This window comes from Seriola lalandi, unplaced genomic scaffold (genome assembly GCF_002814215.2).
Source record: "Seriola lalandi dorsalis isolate HSWRI2012SDOR001 ecotype SW California unplaced genomic scaffold, Sedor1 jcf7180002054916, whole genome shotgun sequence".
In the NCBI taxonomy this organism is placed as follows: Eukaryota; Metazoa; Chordata; class Actinopteri; order Carangiformes; family Carangidae; genus Seriola; species Seriola lalandi.
In genome coordinates, this window is record NW_019525468.1 from 1,170,072 (window position 1) to 1,192,371 (window position 22,300).

At 39.8% G+C, this 22,300-nt stretch overlaps 1 protein-coding gene across 6 annotated transcripts in view; it reads left to right on the forward strand.

Annotated features, from left to right (window-relative positions):
- The window catches only part of adgrb2 (adhesion G protein-coupled receptor B2), a 148,528-nt gene that overhangs the window by 41,722 nt on the left and 84,506 nt on the right, over positions 1 to 22,300 (forward strand). For 4 of the 6 annotated variants that reach the window (XM_087169804.1, XM_087169799.1, XM_087169801.1 and 1 more), the window contains exons 4-10: positions 15,365 to 15,529; positions 15,943 to 16,107; positions 17,702 to 17,803; positions 19,506 to 19,612; positions 20,710 to 20,904; positions 21,370 to 21,438; positions 21,972 to 22,080. In XM_087169804.1, the coding sequence (XP_087025930.1) occupies positions 15,365 to 15,529; positions 15,943 to 16,107; positions 17,702 to 17,803; positions 19,506 to 19,612; positions 20,710 to 20,904; positions 21,370 to 21,438; positions 21,972 to 22,080 (912 nt within the window). Of the gene's footprint in view, positions 1 to 8,610; positions 8,773 to 15,364; positions 15,530 to 15,942; positions 16,108 to 17,701; positions 17,804 to 19,505; positions 19,613 to 20,709; positions 20,905 to 21,369; positions 21,439 to 21,971; positions 22,081 to 22,300 lie in introns of all 6 variants that reach the window. The other 2 variants (XM_087169802.1, XM_087169803.1) reach the window with 1 other exon arrangement.

The window sequence follows — 22,300 nt, forward strand, 5'->3', positions numbered from 1 at the left end:
CGTCGCCTCAGTTCAGGTGGTACCCACTGGTTCGTACTGTTTACTCACAGCAAGAGTGATGATGAGGGTTCAGCCTTCATCTTTGTGCAGTTTGTGTGATGCCACTTGCACTTAGAGAGGCAAGGAGGCGGAACTTGCTGTGACTCTGAGTGATTTGTTTTACCTCTCCAGGGTGCCTGCCTCCCTGCAGTGCATGCAGGGATATGTCCCTGGCCTATGTGACCCCAAGTAGGGATTCCCATGCTGAGAAAATAAATGGTTTAACAGTGGTGTTCATAACACGGGCAGAGATATTCAGCACTTGAATATCGCCTAGTTTAGACTTCTATAATGAGTTTTGTTTTGGAAATATAAAATTTAACAAAAAGCAGCTTAAAATCACATGTTTCCTGTTCAGCTCCTCACTCACCCATGGAGCATTTACTTGGCCTTATACAGTGTGTTATGAAAGCTGTAAGACTGAAAGAAGTAATGACAATGTGAGGAAAGTAGGCGACATACACACACACACGTGCGCGCACACACACATAGTTCACATTCACATATCACTGGGATCTGCTCAGTTAGAAAATAATCTAACCATGGTGCAGCAGAAAATAAAAAAACCCTTCAGAATGAGAAAAAAATTCAATTTCAATTCACACTACTGGCCAACTGCGAGAGAAACAGAGAGAGAGACACAGTCAGACATGACACCTGAGCTCGATGTCAGCAAGTCTATTACACTTGCCACAGCTCAGAAGTTCATACTTCCTGGCTTCTCTATCTTTAGCTCTCCTCTGCTCCTTCGTCTTTCCTTTCAGCATTGTTCTCATTTTCCCCATCTGGTCTATACGTATATCAGTGTTTGCTGTATGTACATCCATACAGATATTATGGAGGAAAAAAACTGATCTAACAGAGCACAATTAGCGCACACACTTCTGAAGATACTTTATTCTACGATAAAACCTCTGTTTGTATTACAGTGATGAGCATAGAAAATATTCAAAATGATAACTACAGCCAGGCTTGTGCTTCAGCCTAAGAGGACTTATGATCTTTTTTTCTTTTTTAAGATGGAGTGGCAGCTCCAAAATATATTTAACCAGTCATATTTGATTTTTACCGTGCACACATGCTCCATCAATCAGGGTGGATGTATTCAACCATATCTGCTTGCCACAAAAAAAGTAAGCAGCAAAAAGAAGAGCATCTCATCTATTTTTCCTCAACACAGTCGAGCCAGATCAAGTCACTGAGGGGAACCCGCAACTCATCCTGAATAATGCCAGCCCTGCTTCTGATTTGATTGCCAGTGTAGGTCTTTGCTAGATGAAATTGTGACGTGCTGCCTGTCCTGCTCTGTTCTGATTGCCCTGATTGCAATGGAAGTGAAATCCTCTATGGCACTGGCTCTCCCTCCTGCCTGGCTGCTGTCCTTCCACCTAATTCACTGCTACACTGTTAAACCGGACAAGTTGACTTTACTTCAAAGACCTGAGGCCACCGTTTGAAGGTGGCTAACATTAATTGCATTACTTCAGTGTGTCGATATAAATTGTGGAACGTCATTTTGTCACTTTAAAATTCAAGCTCGAGTAATTCTGAAGCTATTGTTATTGTTAATTAAGGATGAATTTATTGAATTTCACAATACGAGAAACAGATGAAGGGAGAAAATGGCAAAGCCTCCTTACCTTCATTGCAGTCAGTGGTCGAACTGGTCTTTTGTCCAATGATGATGAAAGCATGCTACACAAAGATAACTCGGGTAGTCCAGACAATTTATCCACCGTTGAGAAGAAGGCACCTTTAGCGAGAAATAGACCAAGGATGTGAAAAACAGTGAAGAGAAGTCTCACATTTGTTTTCTTTGTTATGAAACAAGCCCTGATTATGCCCAGACAAGTTGAGTGAATTACCCAATTGCTTGAGGCAAAAAAATTGGTGTATTTAAGATACCATGGTCTTACTATGGCACCAGCTTTCTGCATACATAATGAATTACTTGTGATACTGTTGCGGCTTCCTCCTGACTGTAGCAAATGGGGACTGACTGTGGTCCTGTCTAAGGAGCACACCCAAAAACCTGTGCATTGTACCTTGACTGCCGGATAAGAAGAAAAGTGCAGTCCCTCATTTGGGCTGGCAGACAGTAGGGCAGTCTCTGGGCTGACCTCTCTGAACCCAATAATAGGTAAGAGATTGGATCACAGGACTATGGCACCTCTGTCCTCCATATAGAGCATTCTAATAATCCCAGTGAATGATAAACGCATGTATTTGAAGACATACTGTTAAAAGAAAAATCAAGGACCATAACTCCACTCAGCAACAGTGGAGAATCAGTATTACAGCACAGGATGCAGTACCTGGGCTTCAGCCGGTAAGCCTAACGGGCTCTGTTATTGAACCAGGCATCAAGTAGCTGTTTAAAGGTTGGTGGATAAGGAACTTTCAAAACAGGTAGCTCTTCCTGAGTTGTACATTGTGCCTTTATGTTCTGAGTAGAGGGCTAGAGGTGCCATTCAACTATAGTTACAATACGTCTTAATGCTATTTAGCATCCGTCGTTTCTCTTTGTTGTTTGAATGGACGTAAAAGGTCTAAATCACATTCATAGAGCTGGAGCTCGTAGAGGTCTGTTGAGAAAAGTGCAGACATACATTTGCAAAACCAACCAGTTAGTCCTCATCCTTAAAGTCCTCTCTATCCACACGCACCTTACCACAGAGCTTTTATTGGCAGTAATGGCTTCATGCATTCGAACGAGATTAAACCTTTGTGTTTGTGATGTCATGTTGTGAATGTGTACATTCATTTCTGAATGCCACATATTGTGTGTGCTTGCTAAGGTGTAGGTGTTGCTTTGGCTTTGTCCTTTGTTATCTGGTGGGCGTTTAATTGCCATTAGTCATTTCAGGTGTTGCTTCAGTATGCACAATAATTGTGTCACACAATTATGGTGCTCATACGTACGTATACGTGTGCATTTTGACACAGGTACGCTTTCGCATTTGAGTTAGAAGTCAGTCAGTGTTTCCTGATGCATCTCAACTCAACCTTTAAAAAAAAAAACAAAAAAAAAACAAGAGAAGCGAGAGGAACATTTTCCTTCCCTCTCGGTGCATATGCTAATCTTGTTTTTATGCAAATGTGCCAATGCGATTTGTATGTCTAAGTGCCTCATTTTCTATTCTGTGTCGATATTAATATCCTCAGCCGCTCCTTTGATGGGATATTGGTTGCTGTGTTATGTTCCGTTTATTATTTCATTTTTTCCCCACTCCTCTGATGTTTTCTGACGTGGTTCTGGAGGGGTGGAGGGGCACTCCAGGGACTGCCTAAATGGGATCTCACCAAATTCAAGTAGTCTGGGGATGTGGTGGCAGTAGCATGGAGACATAGAAGTGTTTAATGAACTCGATGTGACTGACTTTTTAAAAAATTATTTTTCTTCTTCTTCTTCTTCCTTTTTAACTTTGACTTAATTTTGGGTATAATCTACATGCTTGTTTGATTTGTTAATCTCTTTAGTGCTGGATTCCAGCCCTGACTACCACTGGTCTGATGGGAAGTTATAAACAAACATATAGTCAGTACACGCAGACACACACACACACAAACTCGAGTGTGACTGCCAGTCGCGCCAACTCACTGATTTTTCTGAAAGATCTGCAAGTGAAATGTTTTTAACCAACATCCTCTATTCTCTTTCATATGCTTTTACTCACAACCACAAATATACAAGTCACACAAGGCACAAGCAAACACACACACATGCGCACAAACACATGCACACAAACACTCTCACAATTTCTCGCAGTGTCCTGAGGTGGGGAGAGTGCAGTCTGCATACTGAATTTAGTACTGTAGTTGAGTTTGGCAGAATTTTTTATTCTGTTTTTTTTTTTACCATTTATTTGTGTTTGTGAATAAGTTAAGACTTAGAAGTATGGGTGTGTTATGAGTGTGAGTGTGGGTGGATATGTCTCTCTGTGTATGCCTGTGTGTGTGTGTGTGTGTGTGTGTGTGTGTGTGAGTGAGTGTGTAAGTCTGCATGAGCTAGGGAACATCAAAGAAAAGTAGCTTGGACAGAAAGCCAATGAGGTGAAAATGGACATTTTTTTCTCCTAATTTTTCCATGGTTAAAATCCTAAATTAAGGTGATACAGATAATCAATTTTAAGTAATGGTCTGGCTCTTGACAAAGCAAACAAGGTGGTAATTGGGCCGGCAAATTAACTTTTTTTTAATTTATTTATTTGTATTTCTGGAATATGTGCTGGGGTATATGGCTTTCATGCCCCAAAGCGTAGTACCCCTACTTCTGTTCTATTTAGCTTCTGCTCATTTGCCATAGATTCAGTGACATTTAAAACATGGAGTGGAACAATGGTGCATTATGAACACAGCATGTTGAGGTCACTGCGTAGTCAAACGCTTCAACACCGCACTTCCAGTTTTCATTAAAGCAAGAGACACAGGGTGCATGCAAGGAAGCAGTCATGAACCCATGGCACACTGATACAGATGGAGCACCCGCAAACAACACACACAGACACACACACACACACACACACATTCATATACAGCTTTAAATAATGCAGCCATGCTGTGCTATGAGCTCAGATGAAATTGCTGGTAATGATGATAATCCTTAGAATCACTATGAGGCATTTTACGGACAGGAAACATGTTTAGAAGTCATTCATCCTCATTACATATACTTTAAACTTATTCTCGTTGGTGTTGTGAGTGTATGCTCTGCTATAGTCAGTCTGTGTGTGTTTGCATATGTTCAATTAAAGAGTAAGATCATTTTATCTTCTCTTGTGTGAGCTTACTTGCATTTGCATCAGAAACCAAGGCCGGTTATAAGTAAGTCCGTGTGATTCCTCTTATGCATATTTTTTCTCTTGTGAAGATGAGAATCTGGAGTTCATGAACTTTTTTCATGATCTTGTGACCGGGTGTTGCAAGACACAGATCTGTCACTTTGTTGTTTGATTAGTACTGATAGGTTTTTTTTTTCTGTGCTTGCTGCTGTAAACATGCTCTTTTCCACCTCCCTCTGTGACTGCAACCCCCGATGGCAATGAACTCCCTTTTAATGTGCACAGCTGAACTGAGATTTGCTGTATTATGTTAATGTAGCTGTTGTTGTCAACATACACAATATATTTGATATAATTGCCCTGTGATGCTTTGTTTATGACTGAAAAATTTACCTGGACACCAATGCAAGGCAGTGCAGTACACTCCTAATTCTTATTAATTATCTGAAGACATTTTTTGTTATGTTTTTTCCACTTTAATTTGCTTAAATGCTCCTACATTTTTCTTCTCTTGTTCCCATATCCACCTGATATTTACTGCTTTTAATGTCTCAGTACCAGAGCCGCTTCAAGCTTGATTTTATAGGCTAATTGATTGGCTTTGCGCAGTCAGACTTCAGATACACTTGTACAGAGTTTGAGAGCTGAAGATTCGATTTGGATGAATAAGTAATGTCTTACAAGCAATTATTGTAAAAGAAAAAAAACAACTAAATAACAAAACTCTGACTGACTTGTATGTTTTTCTTTTTTCAGCTTCTTTCTGCTTTTTATTGTATTATGGAGTCTGTTTGACTCAGCCTTCTGATAAGGTTTTTACAATTTGAATTGAGATACCACCAAGAAATCTGTTTGCTCTTTGAAGATGCCAGTTATATTTTATTACTACCATGATTTATTCAATTTATTATTTTGGAAATAAGTCTTGTTTCATGTTTGATGCAAAAACATTCACTACATCAGCCGTATGCTGCATTAAAACAACACCTTTCACATCAGTAACAACTGCTTCACAGCCACAACTTTCTCAGTGCATTGCAGTAAATTATGATTTCAAAACTCAATAGTTAAAAGTTAATTGATTTAATTAAATTGGGAACAGTTATTTTTATCTACAGTATGACTCACAAATTCCTAGATGATTGTCAACCTCAATAATATTTAAAGTTCTGGACTGGGTTGCACCAGCAGCTTGTTGCTGTAATCCACTACTAAGCCTGTAGCTCATGGACTGTAGGCCACTATTTGTAACTATTAGCTGATGATTTGCTAAATCAGGTTGTACAATTAAACCTTAAGAAATGTCTTTAGCTAGTTAAGTCTTACAAATGTGTAACTCTGCTATCGGGAAACATCTGCAGCAACATCCAGTCAAAAGCAATAAATAGTGTAAAGCCATAACACAACTTCCTAATACAGCAGTTTTAGGGGCCAAATAAAATTTTGAACTTAACAGCCAATCATTTTCAAATGTATGTACCACTTTATTATACCTATATGTGCATACATGAAAAACAATTTGTTTTAGAGTAAGTAGTATTCAAGCAATTCAGAATGAGGGAAAATATTCAAGTATGCTAACCTAACCAATGCTATTTGGTTAATTAGTCTAACGTTATTGGCTTAAGTTTTATAACTTGAGGTGCATTGTGTTTATTCATATTTTACTTTTTGGAGATGTCATTTTAAATCATAATTTACAGGAGCTATTTGTAAGTTTTGTTATTGCTACATAGCGTGCATTAGCATTAACAGCTGTTTACTTGCGAATCTAGATGAAACGTTGTGAGTTCACCATCAAACTTCATTCCTTTACTTGCCAAGGACTGTCTCCAGAGGTGGAAAGCAACCCTTTTCTTTTTCTTCTTTTTCTATCACTTACTTTCTTCCACCGAAGTTAGCATGCTATCATACGCATGTATTATAACCTCTTGTATTGTAAACACAGCTACTGCTGAAGCTCTTGACCAGACTGGTAAGTAAACAGCTGTTAATTCTAATGTTGGCTAAGCAGCAGTAGCAAAGCTTACAAATAGGTCTTTTAACAGCAAATTGATCAAGTATCCTTATTGAATGTATTAGCCCAACAAGCTAATATCAGCTTTGTCAGTTGGTTCCGTTAGCTATGCTGCAGCAACGTGTGTTTTTTGAATAGTAAATAGTTTGTATGTTGCAACACCATTTAAATGAAAGTGAAGTTAAGTGAAATGTAAATCTCTATTCACTACCCACTTTTGTTATAACTTGGCTAAATTTCAACTTAAGAACAGACTCACAAATGAGCTTACTTGAAAAAGCATTTCATTAAAGAAAAGCAAAAGCAACACAAATGCTCACCACAGGATCCAGCCCTGATGCTTTTTTTTCTCTGCCGTCTTTGCAACATATAGCCGATTTGTTCAGCACGTAGCATGTTTTGCTGAATCTAAGGATATCTCGGTATTTACCAGCTCTCCATATCTTAATACTTTTTAATATCGTCGTCATCTCCCTCTCTCTCAGCCTTCTACTCCTGCTCCTCTGAGCCTTCCTTCACAGAGTAGACTTAATTATTTATCGCCATGATTTATTTAGCTTTGCTCAACACAGGACCAGCAATCTTCATCCTGCTGTCTCTAACTTTTTCTCCTTCCCTCTGTCCCTCTCTCTCCCTCTATAGATCTTGCTTTCTATCCCTCTTCCAGAATTTCTCCAAATCTGCTTCTCTCTCTTTCTTCCATCTCTTTTAACATAGCTTAATCTCCTCTGGTCTCTCGCTCAGATTTTCAAAATAACCTACTCCTTTTCTTGGCTCTTGTTTTCATTCCACATTCTCTCAAACATTATGAAATCTTTTCCTGTACTTTTAAATACGCTTGAATTCTCCTTTTTTTTTTTTTTTAATCATTTTCATCTGTTTTTAATTCTGTTGCTTCTTGACACTCATTAACCAATCCTGTCATTCATCTTCTCCATTTTTGGAGCCTCTTGTTGAACATTTCTTTTGCATTCTTTTCTCTGTAAACCCAAGCCAGACATCTCCAAATAATTTTGGCAATTATCTTTGTGTGTGTGTGTGTTTGTGTGTGCGTGTGTGTGTGCCTGTGTCTTCTCTTACATGGCACAATCTACCAGTGTCACATAGCTGATGCACAGGTAAAGTAAGGTAAAGTTTTGAAAGAACCAGCGTTCAGTAAAGCACCGTTCTCAAAGTTGCGTTCATTATCTACAAAGTTTTTGTGCAACTCCACCGCTTGTTTATGCTATTTTGATTTATTTCAACTTCAGCTGTTGCTAAAATGGGACGCAATGTGCAATAAAGCAGGAACGAGAAGAGAGTAAAAACACATTTTCAATGCTTTAAATGGTGTTTGAAGTCACTAGAGTCCTGGGATCCTTTGGTACACTGTATATAATAACTGAAAGCTCTAATAATTTCAAGCAGAGCAAACTTACCACATTCATTTCCTTATCATAACTCAAGCTGCATGACTTCAAATGTAAGAGTGTCCATTCCTAACCTCCATTTTCTCTCATGTAATAACATGTAAGTGCCAGTTCATTCTCAGTGTTTCTTTTCCTTTCTAAGTGGAATGTTTTCTGGAGGTCAGAAGGGCACCTCCTTTGTGTTTTTCGACGAATGTGCTCACACTCATTTAATATCTCATGTTTCTCTCATTCTCTAACCCTCTTGCCTGTGATGGGATGCTCCACCCCTCCCCCTTCCCTCCCTCCCTCCCTCTCTCCCTCCCTCATTCCTCATCCCCATGTTGTGCGTGTTTTGTCGTGTCGTGTTCGTGGGTGTTTGCAGTGAATGGGCTGTGGGAGGAGTGGTCATCATGGAGTCTGTGCTCTGTGACCTGTGGGCGGGGCTCCAGGACGCGAACCAGGAAGTGTGTGAACGGCGGCGTGGCCGTGGCTTGCGGACGGCCTGAGATTCAGACCAAACTCTGCAACATAGCAGTGTGTCCTGGTTAGTACCATCCCCATTTACATGATACAGCCACTCTCTCTTTCTCAGTCTCTCTGCCTATTCAAGCACGACTCTGTCTTCTTCTTGTTTCATACAAGTCACAGAGATTAAAGCCAAACAGGTTGCTGTCACAGAACTTGAATTTACATGCATGTGCAGTCATATTTTTGTTCTTCCATTATAGCTCTGGTACTAACAAAATCTCTCTCTTCTGTTCAAATGTGGCCAATGCTGCTTCCACAACATATCATGCAGATCATAATTACCAAGAATCTCAGTGGGAAACTTCATGTCAGCCTTCCACAATACTAAGTCTGTCATTTCTGACAGCTCTGACAACTACAAAAGTGTCAACATACTCGTAAAAAAAAAGTTCATATTTTAGCACGACTAATAGAATCAGTTTGGCTAATTAAATCACACATATAGCTGATTTATATAACATTTTATTCCTAAAAAGATTGAAAAAATTTTTTTTATGGCAGTTAACACTACTTTCTGATTAATGGGGTGATAAAAAGAAATATCCAAGAGCCCCTCTGTAAAAACCTTTGACTATAATACATCAGGAGTTTTGAACCCGGCTTTATCCAATGTTCAAGTTTCTTTTCCAGAGATGTATACAAATTGGCACACATTATGTCATGATGTAAATAATCAAGAAAGAGGAGAGGTTTCATGGTTTTAGTTCAAAGATTTACACTATTCACTTGTCATGTTTTCCCCTAAGTGAATTATTTTGACAACTATTGAATGACATTTATGTTCCCTGTTGTTTCCTTTCCGTCATCAAGTTGTGATAATTTACTTCAAAATTCAAAATTAAATTTTGATTATCCAAATACCTGAAAACTAATGACATTCCCATTAGCCTCAAATGTACTTTGTATTTAGTGCTAGTAGTAAGTAGTAAATGTTAGTATGCTAACATGCTAAACAAAGATAGTAAATATAAATAATTGTTCTGCTGAAGACCAGCAGGTCTGCATTGTTATTGTGAGGTAGTTAGCATGCTGACATCAGCATTTAATTCAATGTAGCACTGTCCCAAAGTACAGCCTCACCAAGCCGTTAACCATTATCCATTAGCCATTAGCCATTAGCCATTAGCATGGCTGTCTACTTTTTCTCTTGTCTGTCTGATAATGTACAAAGGAGCTAAACACTGTTTATTTTTACCTGGTTTCAAGTGTTAATGAACTGCAACAAATGAAACACACATAATGCAAATAACTAATTTAGGCTTAATTTTAGTTTATCTAGTTTGATGCTAAAGGGTAGTAGTGGGAGTAATGCACTTGGACTGATGCATAAACACTTCCAATTCGGAATAAGGGGAGCTTTTCTACTGTTCTTCCTGTTCTGCTGTCATGGTGTGAATGCAGCATAACTGCCATCTTTCCTGCTTGTTCTCGCTCATTGCCTTAACTTCTGTATCCTCACTTCTAGAGTTTTCAGTTCCATCTTCATCAGTTCCATACTCCAATTGATTGCTGAGCAGTCCTGCAGTGCAGCTCTTCAGCTATTGTCTCTGAGTTTACCTAATGGGCCTATACCTTGTCAAGAGCAATAACTCCCTGGTGCAGCCTCATCTTATTCTTGTGTCGAGGGTACCACAGGATTTTATTCCAGTCTGGCTCAGCTTGAAACATCTTTATCAGGCTGCCATTGGAGACAAATAGGATTGACCAGTGATTGATATAGAGTCTCAGTGGAGCAGACTCTGAGAGGCAGGTTTGACCAAGAATGACTGTAGCTTATTATAGAGCAGCTTTCTAGATAGAAACTTCATATTGTCTCCTGATATGTAAATACCAAGATGTACTTACTCTGGCATTAAGGAAATGCCTTTGGCATTTTAGGACTTCAAGTATACTTTAGGCATATGCATTGACTCTGTGCAATTTTAATTTAGTATTTCAAGTGTCCCTTTAGAAAACCACTTACTTTGAAAGCATTGACTTTATAAAGGAATATTCATTTCAGTGATTTAATTTGTTCAGAGCCTTCTCTGTTGGCAAAATATAAATGGTTTCGGCACAACATTGAAATAATGGTATTAATGGACACACAGACACTGAAACGTAAGGCGGTTTGAAACAGCGTTGGTGGCTGCCTTCTGAATAATATCCGTTTTTTTTCCCTGAATTGATTTCAGTCTGAGTGTGTGTGCTTGTATAGTATGTAATCACTCACAGCCCGAGTAATTATCATAGGGTAAGTGCTTCTTATTTATTATTGCTATGGCAAAGAATCCTGTATCGTTTTCTTCTGGTCTGTGCATGTATATTGCCTTTACATTATGTAAATGTAGCGGAGTCTGTCTTTTATTTATTTATTTTTGTTTTGCTTTTTCTTATGTCTTTAAAAGCAGGGGTTTTTATAAGGTTAATATTTAAATAAAACAAAACTATCCCCATTGCCAGACAAAGAGGCTGCAAAGTTATGTCTCCAAAAGGGAGGAATATGGAGACGTCGTAATCTAAAGTATGGCCTCCGGGATGTTTTGCCATGCTGTTTTGGGAACAGTGATGGAAAGAGAGGGTTTGGGAGAAAGGGTAGGCTCTTCCTTTCAAGGGCCTTAAGGAAATCTGTGTATGTGTGTTTTCATACGGTCCATGTGTTTGTGTATGTGTGTGCATCACAACAGACTCAGCGTGCTTTTGGGAGTTCAAAGGCAATCGTCCTTTGAAATGATGAATACCAGCATAGGCCTTTTGCCAGAAAACGTCCATGCACAGAGAATAGAGCTTTGATGCATCTTGTCTATATGTGTGTGTGTGTGTGTGTCCGCGCGCTTGCATGCTTGTGTTTGTGCCTCAGAGACTTGATATCATTGCAGATACTCTGTAGATTGTAAACTGCGCCATACAGCATACTCTATCCAATCTATAGCACAGTATGCTACACCAGTGCAGATTTACATTAATTAAATTGGACTCTTAGAATAATTTCTCACCCCTCTTCAAACTGGCTCGTCTCTTATGTCGACACATGCTAAGCTAACACATCAAGAAAAATGCATGCATATGTGGGCAGAGCTGCAGATGTTAATATGACAGCTGCAGCATCACATAAAGACAATCAACAGTCTAAGAGTAAAATCAAGAGAAATGTCATTCATGAATAATTAATTTGATCATATTAGACCTTTTAGAGCTCACATCAAGAACTAAAAAGGCACATGTGTGTAGGCAGAGAGCTGGCTGGAAATTGCCTTTAAGTTCCCTGACACCTACAATATTTTCTCACAATATAAATAGTCAGTTCATAGCCAAGCATATGCAGGGATTAATGATGATGTCTTAATTACAGGCATATTGATATTTTGTGGCTTTGGCAAGATAAAAGCTTCTTACCAGAGAGCTGCCGTGCTACCCCCCTTTGTTTGTTGACACGGTGCTTGTTGGCCCTGCTGGGAACCGTCTTCCCATAAATGTACTGTAGCTTGTCTTGCATGGAAGCAATATCGTTCCTGCCAGTGATTGAAAACAATTTTGGTGCAACTTTGAGCTTACAGATTTAGCTCTAAATGCGTTTTCTTTTCTGCACAAACAATATTTATGTGTTAATGACATTTTTTGTGCGTGTGTGATTGTGCACGTTCATGTGTTTGAGAAGCAAGTGTTTTCACAATGATAGGAAAATAAGGATTCTTCTGGTTTGTTTGTCTTTTAAAAGGCATTTTCAGATTTAGCACTTTAATTACACAGGATTAATCCTGGGAAATGTCATGTTCACATTTCAATTCTAGCTGTCATCTCCAACATAGTGTTAGACCCAGATAGTTGGAACGCTGTACGAGTCACACACAGTGTGATTGACCACATTACCAAGGAGAGTTGGCAAAGCCTTCCCGCTTGGGAGAACCAGACAAATACATTTACAGCACTGTACTCCACTTTCTCTGCTGCTTTAAGCCCCTTTCTGTAGAATGTGTATATCAATATATCATTCTGAGCCGATACAAGAATGGTTCTCACTTTGAATTGCTGCTGTTGGTAATATAGAGAGGCTACTGTATAGTCCTAGAACTCATGTTCAATAATAGCACATGTAGTATATGTAAAATAATTTGTTGTCAGTAAAGGAAAACACAATTCTGTTCAGTTTATTCAATTAGTGCTAATCAAAATGTAAAGCTGCAGTACTCAATATTTTTATCTTTACACTGAATCAGAAGTGAAAGTTTTCATTTGGAGTGATGACCACACAGAAAATTCTCCCTCCATCAGCTTCTCTTAGCTTGTCTTACATAACATGTCTTAGTGCAGTGGTTGGCAACTGGCAGCCCAAGGGCCAAAACTGCTCTGCCAGTATTAATATCTGGCCCACCAGATTATTTTGAATTCAAATTCAAATCAATCTTTTTAAATCTTACAATATCGAAGTGACTGTCCAACATATAGCTATAATGTCCAAATAGAGAATCTAGCCCCAACAGAAGAATGCTTTTATCCATATTTAGAGTGACTGACAGACAAACACACATCAGGCTGCGGGCTGCACTGTAGTCAGTGCACAGCGCCTGGGACTAAAATAGATCTCTGTTGTGGCAGAAGCAGTTACCCACAGAATCACTTCCTCTTTAGCGATTTTGCCTACAAAATAAAAGCACAAGAAAGTTCTTTATTTTTGTTTTGTTTTTGTTTATTTTTTGCAGCAATGCTTTTTTTTTCAAGCTATTGTGACCCTTTATTCTGAAAAGTTCTGACGGGAGGTTCCAAAGGTTCTGTTGCTTTCTTGACAGACCTCCGACATAACAGGCATACGAAGTGTAATGTGCCAAAAAATAACACCAGTTCAGTAAATCAATGAAACATATAATATGCAACTGGGAGCTACAGCGTCACACATGAACAGTAATAAAGCAAATTCCAGTTGCATTTTTAATCAATCTATTTCTTAAATCAGCCTTTGATTATGTTCTGGCCAGCCATCTGATGGATTAGAGAAAAAATTGTCCTGAGACCAAATTTACTTACCAACCTGTGTTTTAGTGTATTTTAGCTCTTTTACAGCCCACAGCTTTACTGATTTGGTTCAGTCCCACCCAGTCTCTTGTTACCTGCAGCAGGCAACGTAATTCAGCAAAAAAAAAAGCTCTGAGAAGCCCACTATCAGTAGTCGGCCTCATCAACGTTTTAAGGCGATTGTCTGTCAATTTGATGTCTTCAGCTTGTTTTATTCCCATAATCAAAGTATATTTCATGGGAAAATGTCGTCATCAATAATCATTCCCAATTTCAATTTGTTGGAGTTCTGTTGTAAAATATGACAAGCAGAAACAATTCAAAGCATAGCTGAAATCCAGTAACAAAACCGGAGGCAACACATGAGTTGGATTTACGTAAGTGACACTGCTGCCAACAGTACTGTTTGTCATTTTAAATGATTACCTCCAGGAATATGTGTTTCTGCGACAGTGGCAGAGAAAGCAAAAATAATTTATTTGAGAATAACAATCAACTATTCAGTGCAGGTAATTAATGTGTAAACCAAACCACGATTGTTGTGACAACATTACAATAAAAACCCTCTTAAAAAATGGCTTTTTCATGTTTACAGTTGCTACAGGTAGAATTTTAGATGTTAACCCCTCAACACATTCAACTGGAGTAATAATAGAGCTCAGTAATTAACCTGTGGCCGAATAAAGTTTTTATTACAGAGATTTCCAATCAGGAATATGTACCAGGAAGCATGAAGTGTTCACTTACATTTTATTTGTCACAGACCTTCACTTGCAGTCAAGCATTTCCACACGAGAACATTCTGTTCTTTTCTGAGGCAGAGAGCCTCAGAATTGTCTAAACTATCACCAACTTTGACGCTACTAAAATATCAGAAATATTTGATTACACAGACTATAAATGATTCATCTGACTGTTTTTGATTATCATAGATTTTTTTTTCTTTTTTTTTTTGCATCTTGTGTATTTTGTTTGGCAACTCAATTACTCCAGCAACACTCCCTTATTAAAGGAGACAGTGGGGGCTTTGATTACACCGGTGCATGTCGTCAGGCTTTCGTTCAACTGTTTGGTATTCGTGCGCCGTCTGACAGGCGGTATTGCATTATATTGAAAATATCTTTTTTTTTCTTTTTATCTATTTCTCCACAAACACCAGTCAAGAGTTGAAATGCGGTTCTTTTCTAATAACACTGTGAACGAAAAATCCAACTGGCTGTACTCTGTATGAACTGTTTAAAACAAAGCATGAAAGGAATTGTAATCAGCTATTTCGTAACAGATTGAAATATTTAAAATGTCCATAAAACCCTGAAGTGTGTTATGTTTGTTTGTTGCTAATTTTGTAAAATCAAATAGCCTCTGTACTTTCTTTGTACTCTGTCTTAACTCATTGTTTATTCTGTTTTCTTGTAGCCAACTCACTTTCTCTGCCCTGTCTCTTTTCTTCCTCTGCACCTTCCTTCTCCCTTACATCCTCTTCTTCCTTCTCTTCAAAAATCCGGATCAATTTATCCACATGTCTCTCAAAATCTTCCTCCTTCCAACTTCATCCCCACCCCTGTCTCTCTTTATCTACCTCCATCTCTCTCTCTCTCTCTCTCTGTGCCTATGTCCAGTTGAGGGCCAGTGGTTGGAGTGGGGGCCGTGGTCGAGATGCAGCGTGACTTGTAACACGGGGACCCAGCAGAGGCAGAGACGCTGCAGTGCGTCGGTGCACGGCTGGGCTGAATGTAAGGGCCCCCATCAGGAGAGCAGAGAATGCACCAACCCTTCATGCGGCGGTAAGGAACAAATTAATGCTTAGTATTCACACTCACATGCTCTCAAACGCCATTATGCAAACATGGAACATGCATTATCTAACGGCATCTGCATGGTCTTTTCTGATTTGCCTCTCGCATATTTTCAATTTGTGGGTTGGGACCCAATTTGGCTTGTGAGTCTGTTTTGTCCAGGGCCCCAGAGCACAAAAATACTAGTGTGTTTTAATGAGCATGGGTCTCAGAATTGGCTTGTGTAGCTTTAATTTGGCTTCCACTGTAAAAAATAGAGGAAGCTTAGAAGCCGCTGCCTTAGAGTTGTCAGTTAAATTTACTATCCATCAACAGGCCTCATTTTTTTCTTTCCCACCTTACACTCCACTCTTGCTTCCATTTTCCTGATCTTCACTTGCGGTGCTTTGCTGCTGTTCTAGGTGGAGGTAACTGGGGCAGCTGGAACCACTGGAGTCTCTGCAGCAAGACATGTGACTCCGGTTGGCAGCGTCGCTTCAGGATGTGTGAGGGCACCGGTGTACAGGGCTACCCCTGCGATGGCTCAGGAGAGGAAGTCCGGTCCTGTAACGAGAAGAAGTGCCCTGGTCAGTGACTCAAAACCACAATATATGCTTGTGTATATATTATTCATGCTTGAAAAATCTGTAAACACTTTCGTTATTTTTGTTCTGTGTGGCTGAGTTTCTCTGCACACCTCTCCTAGTTGGGTACCTGACAGAAAAAAGGAGTGTGTGTGTGTGTGTGTGTGTGTGTGTGTGTGTGTGTGTGTGTGTGTGTGTGTGTGTGTGTGTGTGTGTGTGTGTGTGTGTCTGTATCTCTGTATCTCTGTATCTCTGTATCTCTGTATCTCTGTATCTCTGTGTGTGCACCCAATCTGCACATGTGCAGTATTTGTCAGGCAAAATGGAGGTGATTTTCACCACCGCCAAAGGCTTCCATCACAATTTTAGACTGGCACTTTTCTTTGCTTTATCTGTCACTTGTCTGTCTCTCTGTTGACTCGTATACCCATTGATCTTTACCTCCTCATTGATTTTGCATGTCCTTGCCTTGTGGTGCTTTCCTTTTGTCCTTTATGTACCTGTGAGTTACTCCATTTTTGTCCTTTTAAAGTTATATACAAAAATTTGGGCACCACAGGGCAAATTACATATTTAATAGATTTTTTGTTAAGTGAGAAGAAGGATATACATTTACAACCCCTGCAACAAACAAACATTAAAGGAGAGGTTACGTCTGTAGTGCTGACTTAGTGGGCTGCTGGGGTTGTATTTCGTGCTCTTCACTTCAAAAATCAACAAAAGCATAGGTACCCAAACGGTTACATATCACAATCTCTCCACTTTCATCTTCCTCATTGTCTCTCTCTTGCTTTTATTTCTCTCTGTATTTCCCTGCCTGGTTGACGGCAACATGTTCAATGGTCCACTCGGTGCGATTTGTCAGAGTGTCAGCCACCACAGGAAACAGTGCGGTTTAATAAGCATGTCTCTTGACTGAGCTTTGTGTGTGCCGCGCATAGTGAATATTCAAGTGTGTTTTCTGTACGAGCCTGAAAGCCACATGTGTGCGTGCTTGCGTCGAGCTCTGACAGGCTACAGATGATAAATGCTGGAGTGCAGCCTCCACCGTGACCCCTTTGTTTTGAGTGGCTCTCAAGTCTCTTCCACGCAAGACGAGGATCTTGTCTGTTGGCGTTGCAAGGGGAACATCATATCACATTTTCTCGTTTTCTGTATGTCTCTCTCTCTCTTTGCTCTCCGTCCCTCTTCATCTCTCTGCACTGCCTCTGCCAACACTCGTCTGCCCCCTCGGAATATCTTCAGAGCACTCTCCCCCGTTTTTTCATCAGGGTTATGAAAGAGAGGGAGGGGGGGGAAACAGATGAATAAAGAGAGGGGGTAAGATGAAGAGGGAATGAGATACTGTACTGAGGCAGTGACACTGACGGAGAGCACTGAGCAATGTACAAGGGAATAAGATTGGGAGCTGCTGCAGGAGAACATTGATTTGAATCTTGTTTTTGTGCTTTTCTGTCTCCCTCTTTTTTTTTCCTTTCTCTGGCTATGTGTGTGTCTGTGGGAGTGTGTTCATGGTGATTTTTTCTTTTTCTGCGAGCCCTCTATACACTGTGCATCATTTCACTTTTTCTATGTGTTTTCTCACCTACTGCTACAGCTCCTCACGAGATATGTAAAGATGAGCACCTTCTCGCTATGTCGTGGAAGAGAGCATCGGCTGGAGAGACTGTCTACAACAAGTGTCCAACTAACGCCACTGGTCAGTCACATTACGTGCCTTAAGCTATTATTGTGTGTGTTAGTGTATATTATTCACAGATTGTGTTCATTTGTGATTACCATTGGCCAGTAATGTTTCTATATAAATGATGACCTTGTCACTCGGCACAACACAAGCAGTCATAAGGATGAATGTGCATTACCACCTGGTATGTAGCATAAGCAGCTTGCTGCAGTGAGAGGAAATAAAGAACCTACAGAAACTCATACTTAATCAACCAAAAACATCCACAAAAATATCATTAGACAAACATTAGACTTCAAGTGACATCTGGAAAGTACAGTGCAACAACAGGACAGCAATCATCTCATTAGTAACGCAGGAAACATTCTAAAATACATCAAATTATAACCAGGATATCCTCCATGACTCCCCCGCCTGTGTTTCAAAATCCGTGATGTTCCTATGTCTGGAGCAAATAGGAGCTCAGACTTAAATGCTGAAATTATATTAATGTATAAGGCTCATCAAAATGGCTGGACTTTTAAGTAGTATTCCTATTTTGAGCTTTGGGGCAGTCATTATAAGATTTCAACTCATGTATTACCCAGCATCCTCTCTTAATTAGCACAGCAGACATGTCCCCTTTGAATGCAGTCAAACTTTATTTGTGTGTCACTTCTCGCAGTACCGTTAATCTAAACCGCAGAGTTTCTCAAACAGCGGGCTGCCAGAGTTTTTCTTTTAACTTCCAAAAGGTGAAGAAAGAACAAACCTTGATTTTTTTTTTTTTTTTTTTTTCTAGACACCGTCTTCTTTATTATTTAAGCCCAGAGCTAAAGTGTGTTCCTACATCTTTCAAACTATGGCATTGGCTCAGACATCAAAATATGCCTGTCTGAATTAGGTAGCTTGCCAGTAAAACATTATATCTTAAAACAGTGGTTCTCAAACTTTTTCACACCAAGGACCCCTAAACTGACACAAATTAGACCACGGATCCCCATTTGATAATCTTTTTCCTAGGGTCCCCCATCTGATAAGATCTTTACTTTTAGTTGTTTTATTACAAAACCCATGTTATTATAGTAAAAATAAATTATTCCCCTTTTTGGGAACCTCACTTTTAGAACCACTGTCTTTTGAACATTACATTTGAGCTAAGTCAATGGATCAAATTGAATTAACAGGTAAACTTTACAGTTTATTTATGCTAATCTATTACTCCTAAAAAGGCAGAGTCAGAGTTTTAGCAAGTAATATTTATTTGGGTAGAGGATGCAGTTTTGTCTTCGGAAAGTACTTTGGCAGTGGTTTATCTCCTACCTGCCAGCAGGCATTAAACACTATACAACTCCTACAAATGAAATATTTGTTGGTTGTAACAATGATACACTATTTTACTCCAAGAAAATAACAAACTTGACCTTTGTGCCACTGTTATACTTTTGCAAATTGTTTCTCTGTATCTATTAAAATTCATTGGGCAGACTCCCTGTGTTTTACCCAGACTTTATGATAAATTGAATTCAGAATTCAAACAAGATTTTTAGGAAGTGTGAACATCTTTCTCCACAGATCCTGATCTATGTCTTTGCATCATGTAGAATGTAATGTCGTGCTGTATATCAGTATAGACACCAGTATTACTGTGGATAATGATGGGTCCTTGGGCAGATTTAATTTCTGAATTTGCTTAATTCCATATTATGTTTTTTTCTCTCTCTCTCATTTCCTCCAGGATCTGCTAGTCGTCGTTGCATGCTGGACAATAATGGAGTTGCTTTCTGGGGTCCTCCGAGCTTCGCCAGATGCGTCTCACTTGAATATAGATATTTACATTTATCTGTAAGTTCCCTTTTAACCGACAAGTGCTCCCAAACCCAGAAACTCTTCCCACAAATTACATTTTCCATCCAGCAAGGAGAAAATTGTCAGGTTACATCATTTGAGGCAGTTAGCTGCAGCATCACCCTCTGACTCACCTTCATCAAACTCGTCTGACTCATTAGTGAGTTTATGAGAATGTGTAGGTTCTACCTATATTCAAGAAGTCCTGCCTCAGTTTTCCACTTTTTTCACCCATCATGCACCTCTGTTCAACTTTCTTTTTAAAAAAAAAAAGAAAAAAAGTTTACTCAAAATAGAGGAGTCTCTTTACTCAAAGCTTGCCGGTATCTCTAATTAGCTTTTACAGAGCTCTGCGCTCACACTTATCAATTAATGAACATAGCTAATGAATGTGTTCATCAGCCAGACTGTTTTCCTGCTCTGTGAACTTCAACCTTTTCCATCTCCTCGATGATGGTGGAAGGAGATGGGGGTCAGGGATTGTGCGTGACAGAGCTGATTGCTCTGTTAGCTTCTGTTCCAACCTTTCATTAACACCAGGAGTCAATAATTAATTTTCTGTGATTGCTGTTATCTTCTCTTCTTCCAGGCTCTCTCTCTCTCTCTCTCTCTCTCTCTCTCTCTCTCTCTCTCTGTCTCTCTCCTCCTACCCCCCCTCTGCATTTCACACACACACACACACACACACACACACACACACACACAGAGAGAGTCTTGCTCTCTGTATCTCTTTCTCTGAAGTGATGAGAAACCAATTTCTGCCCGAGAGTGCTGCTAGGCCCCTTTTTTGCTCGCCTATTTTAAGCACAAGCACAAAAAAAAAAAAAAAAAAAAAAAATCCAATCATGTACATACGTATATATATACCACTGACTTAGAACATCCCCCTCAGCTCCCATCCAAAACATTTCTGTGATTGTTTTGGAAAAGACATGATTTTTGGTTTGTTTGGTCTCACTGTTTCTGACATTTCATTTAAGTTGTTCCACAATAAGCACAGACGGACGTGCGTTTAATCTTTCTTCTTTTTTGTGCCGGGTGGTGGTGAAACCCTCAGCTTTTCTCATTTTTCTGTCTCTCTCTACGCGCTGCAGTTACGAGAGCATCTCGCGAAGGGTCAGAGGACCCTGGCTGGGGAGGGCATGTCTCAGATCGTAAGGAGTCTCCTGGAGCTCTTGCAGAGGAGGAGCTACTACAGTGGCGACCTTCTCTTTTCCACGGAGATCTTGCGAAATGTGACGGACACCTTCAAAAGAGCAACCTACATCCCAGCTCCCGACGACGTGCAGGTAGGCACCGGGTCTTCTCCCTGAGCCCTCTCAAGTCACAAACAGCACAAAGTGATGCTGTCATAAACACAGCCTCACACACACACACACACACACACAAACACACACACAGATAGACCTCCGAATGAATTCCATGTACGAGCTCCACTTTCTACCATAGAGGGTGTGCATAACAATGAACTACAGCTGCACAGTTTCTACAGGCTCAAAGGGGATTTTTTTTTAGCAGTGTATTTCTCAGCAAAATGCTCCTGTCTCAGAGATTCAGTTGACAGACGTGATTTTATGATCCACAATATGCTTATGTACAGAATACTACTGTACTAGACCTCACAGAGAATGAACTGCAGAGCTGCTGCAGTATGACTGTTTGGTGGGTTCAGGGTAGACACACCACAGGGGACAAAGACCTAATGATGCCGTGTGATGGTTCTGCTGTTAACTGCTACTTCATTTTGTGTCTAGAAATTCTTCCAGATAGTCAGTCACATGTTGGACATGGAAAATCTAGAGAAGTGGGAGGACGCTCACCAGGTAAAATCTTCTTTGTGTGTTTGTGTTACTGTATGTGTGACTCCAAACGACCAGTGGCTGCCCACTACTCAGTCCTAAATGAGTGTGTTTGTGTGTGTGTGTGTGTGTGTGTGTGTGGTTAAGCACTGCGTCTGTCTGCCCATCCCACATTAACTTTTCATTATTAGAGTCATAAAAACACACCCTTTTACTAAACACGCTGCCTACCTGTTAATTATACTAGGTATGTGTATGTGTCTTTGCACATTTGTGTGTTTTTTTTTTTTGTGTGTGACCCGGCTTGATGCCCTTGAGCTGAGGTGTGCTACCTGCCATCTGGACACAATAAACAAGCAGCCGAGTATGATATTATATCCCACGTGGTAGCAATTTACCGCCCTGGAACACAATCACTGGTCTAGATAATGAAATGAATAAAAATGTTTCAATCGGTGAGACATGTCTCATCGAAAAAGTTGGCCATGGATTATAATTATGATGACATCAAGATCAATGCTCATCTCTGCTTTTCATCCCCCTCCTCCTGTCCGCAGGTCGCTCCCGGTGCTGCTTTGCTGATGAGGATATTAGAGGATTTCATTCACCTCATCGGAGAAGCCCAGAAGCCTTTTCAGAGTTTTCTAGTGGTTACGAACAACCTCAGTAAGTGTCACGCAATGCTGCCACATGACAAGGTGTGATGGAGGCAGATTATTTCACGCCAACACCAATATTTAAAGACATTCACTTACTTAGATATTTTATAAACTAAAAATCTGAATTTGGGTGTGCTTTTTTAAAATATTTTTCTCTCCTCAGTCAAATTGAGCCAAACACAACAATTTATCCAGTGTAACTTTGTCAATCGTTGTCTTTCCTCATT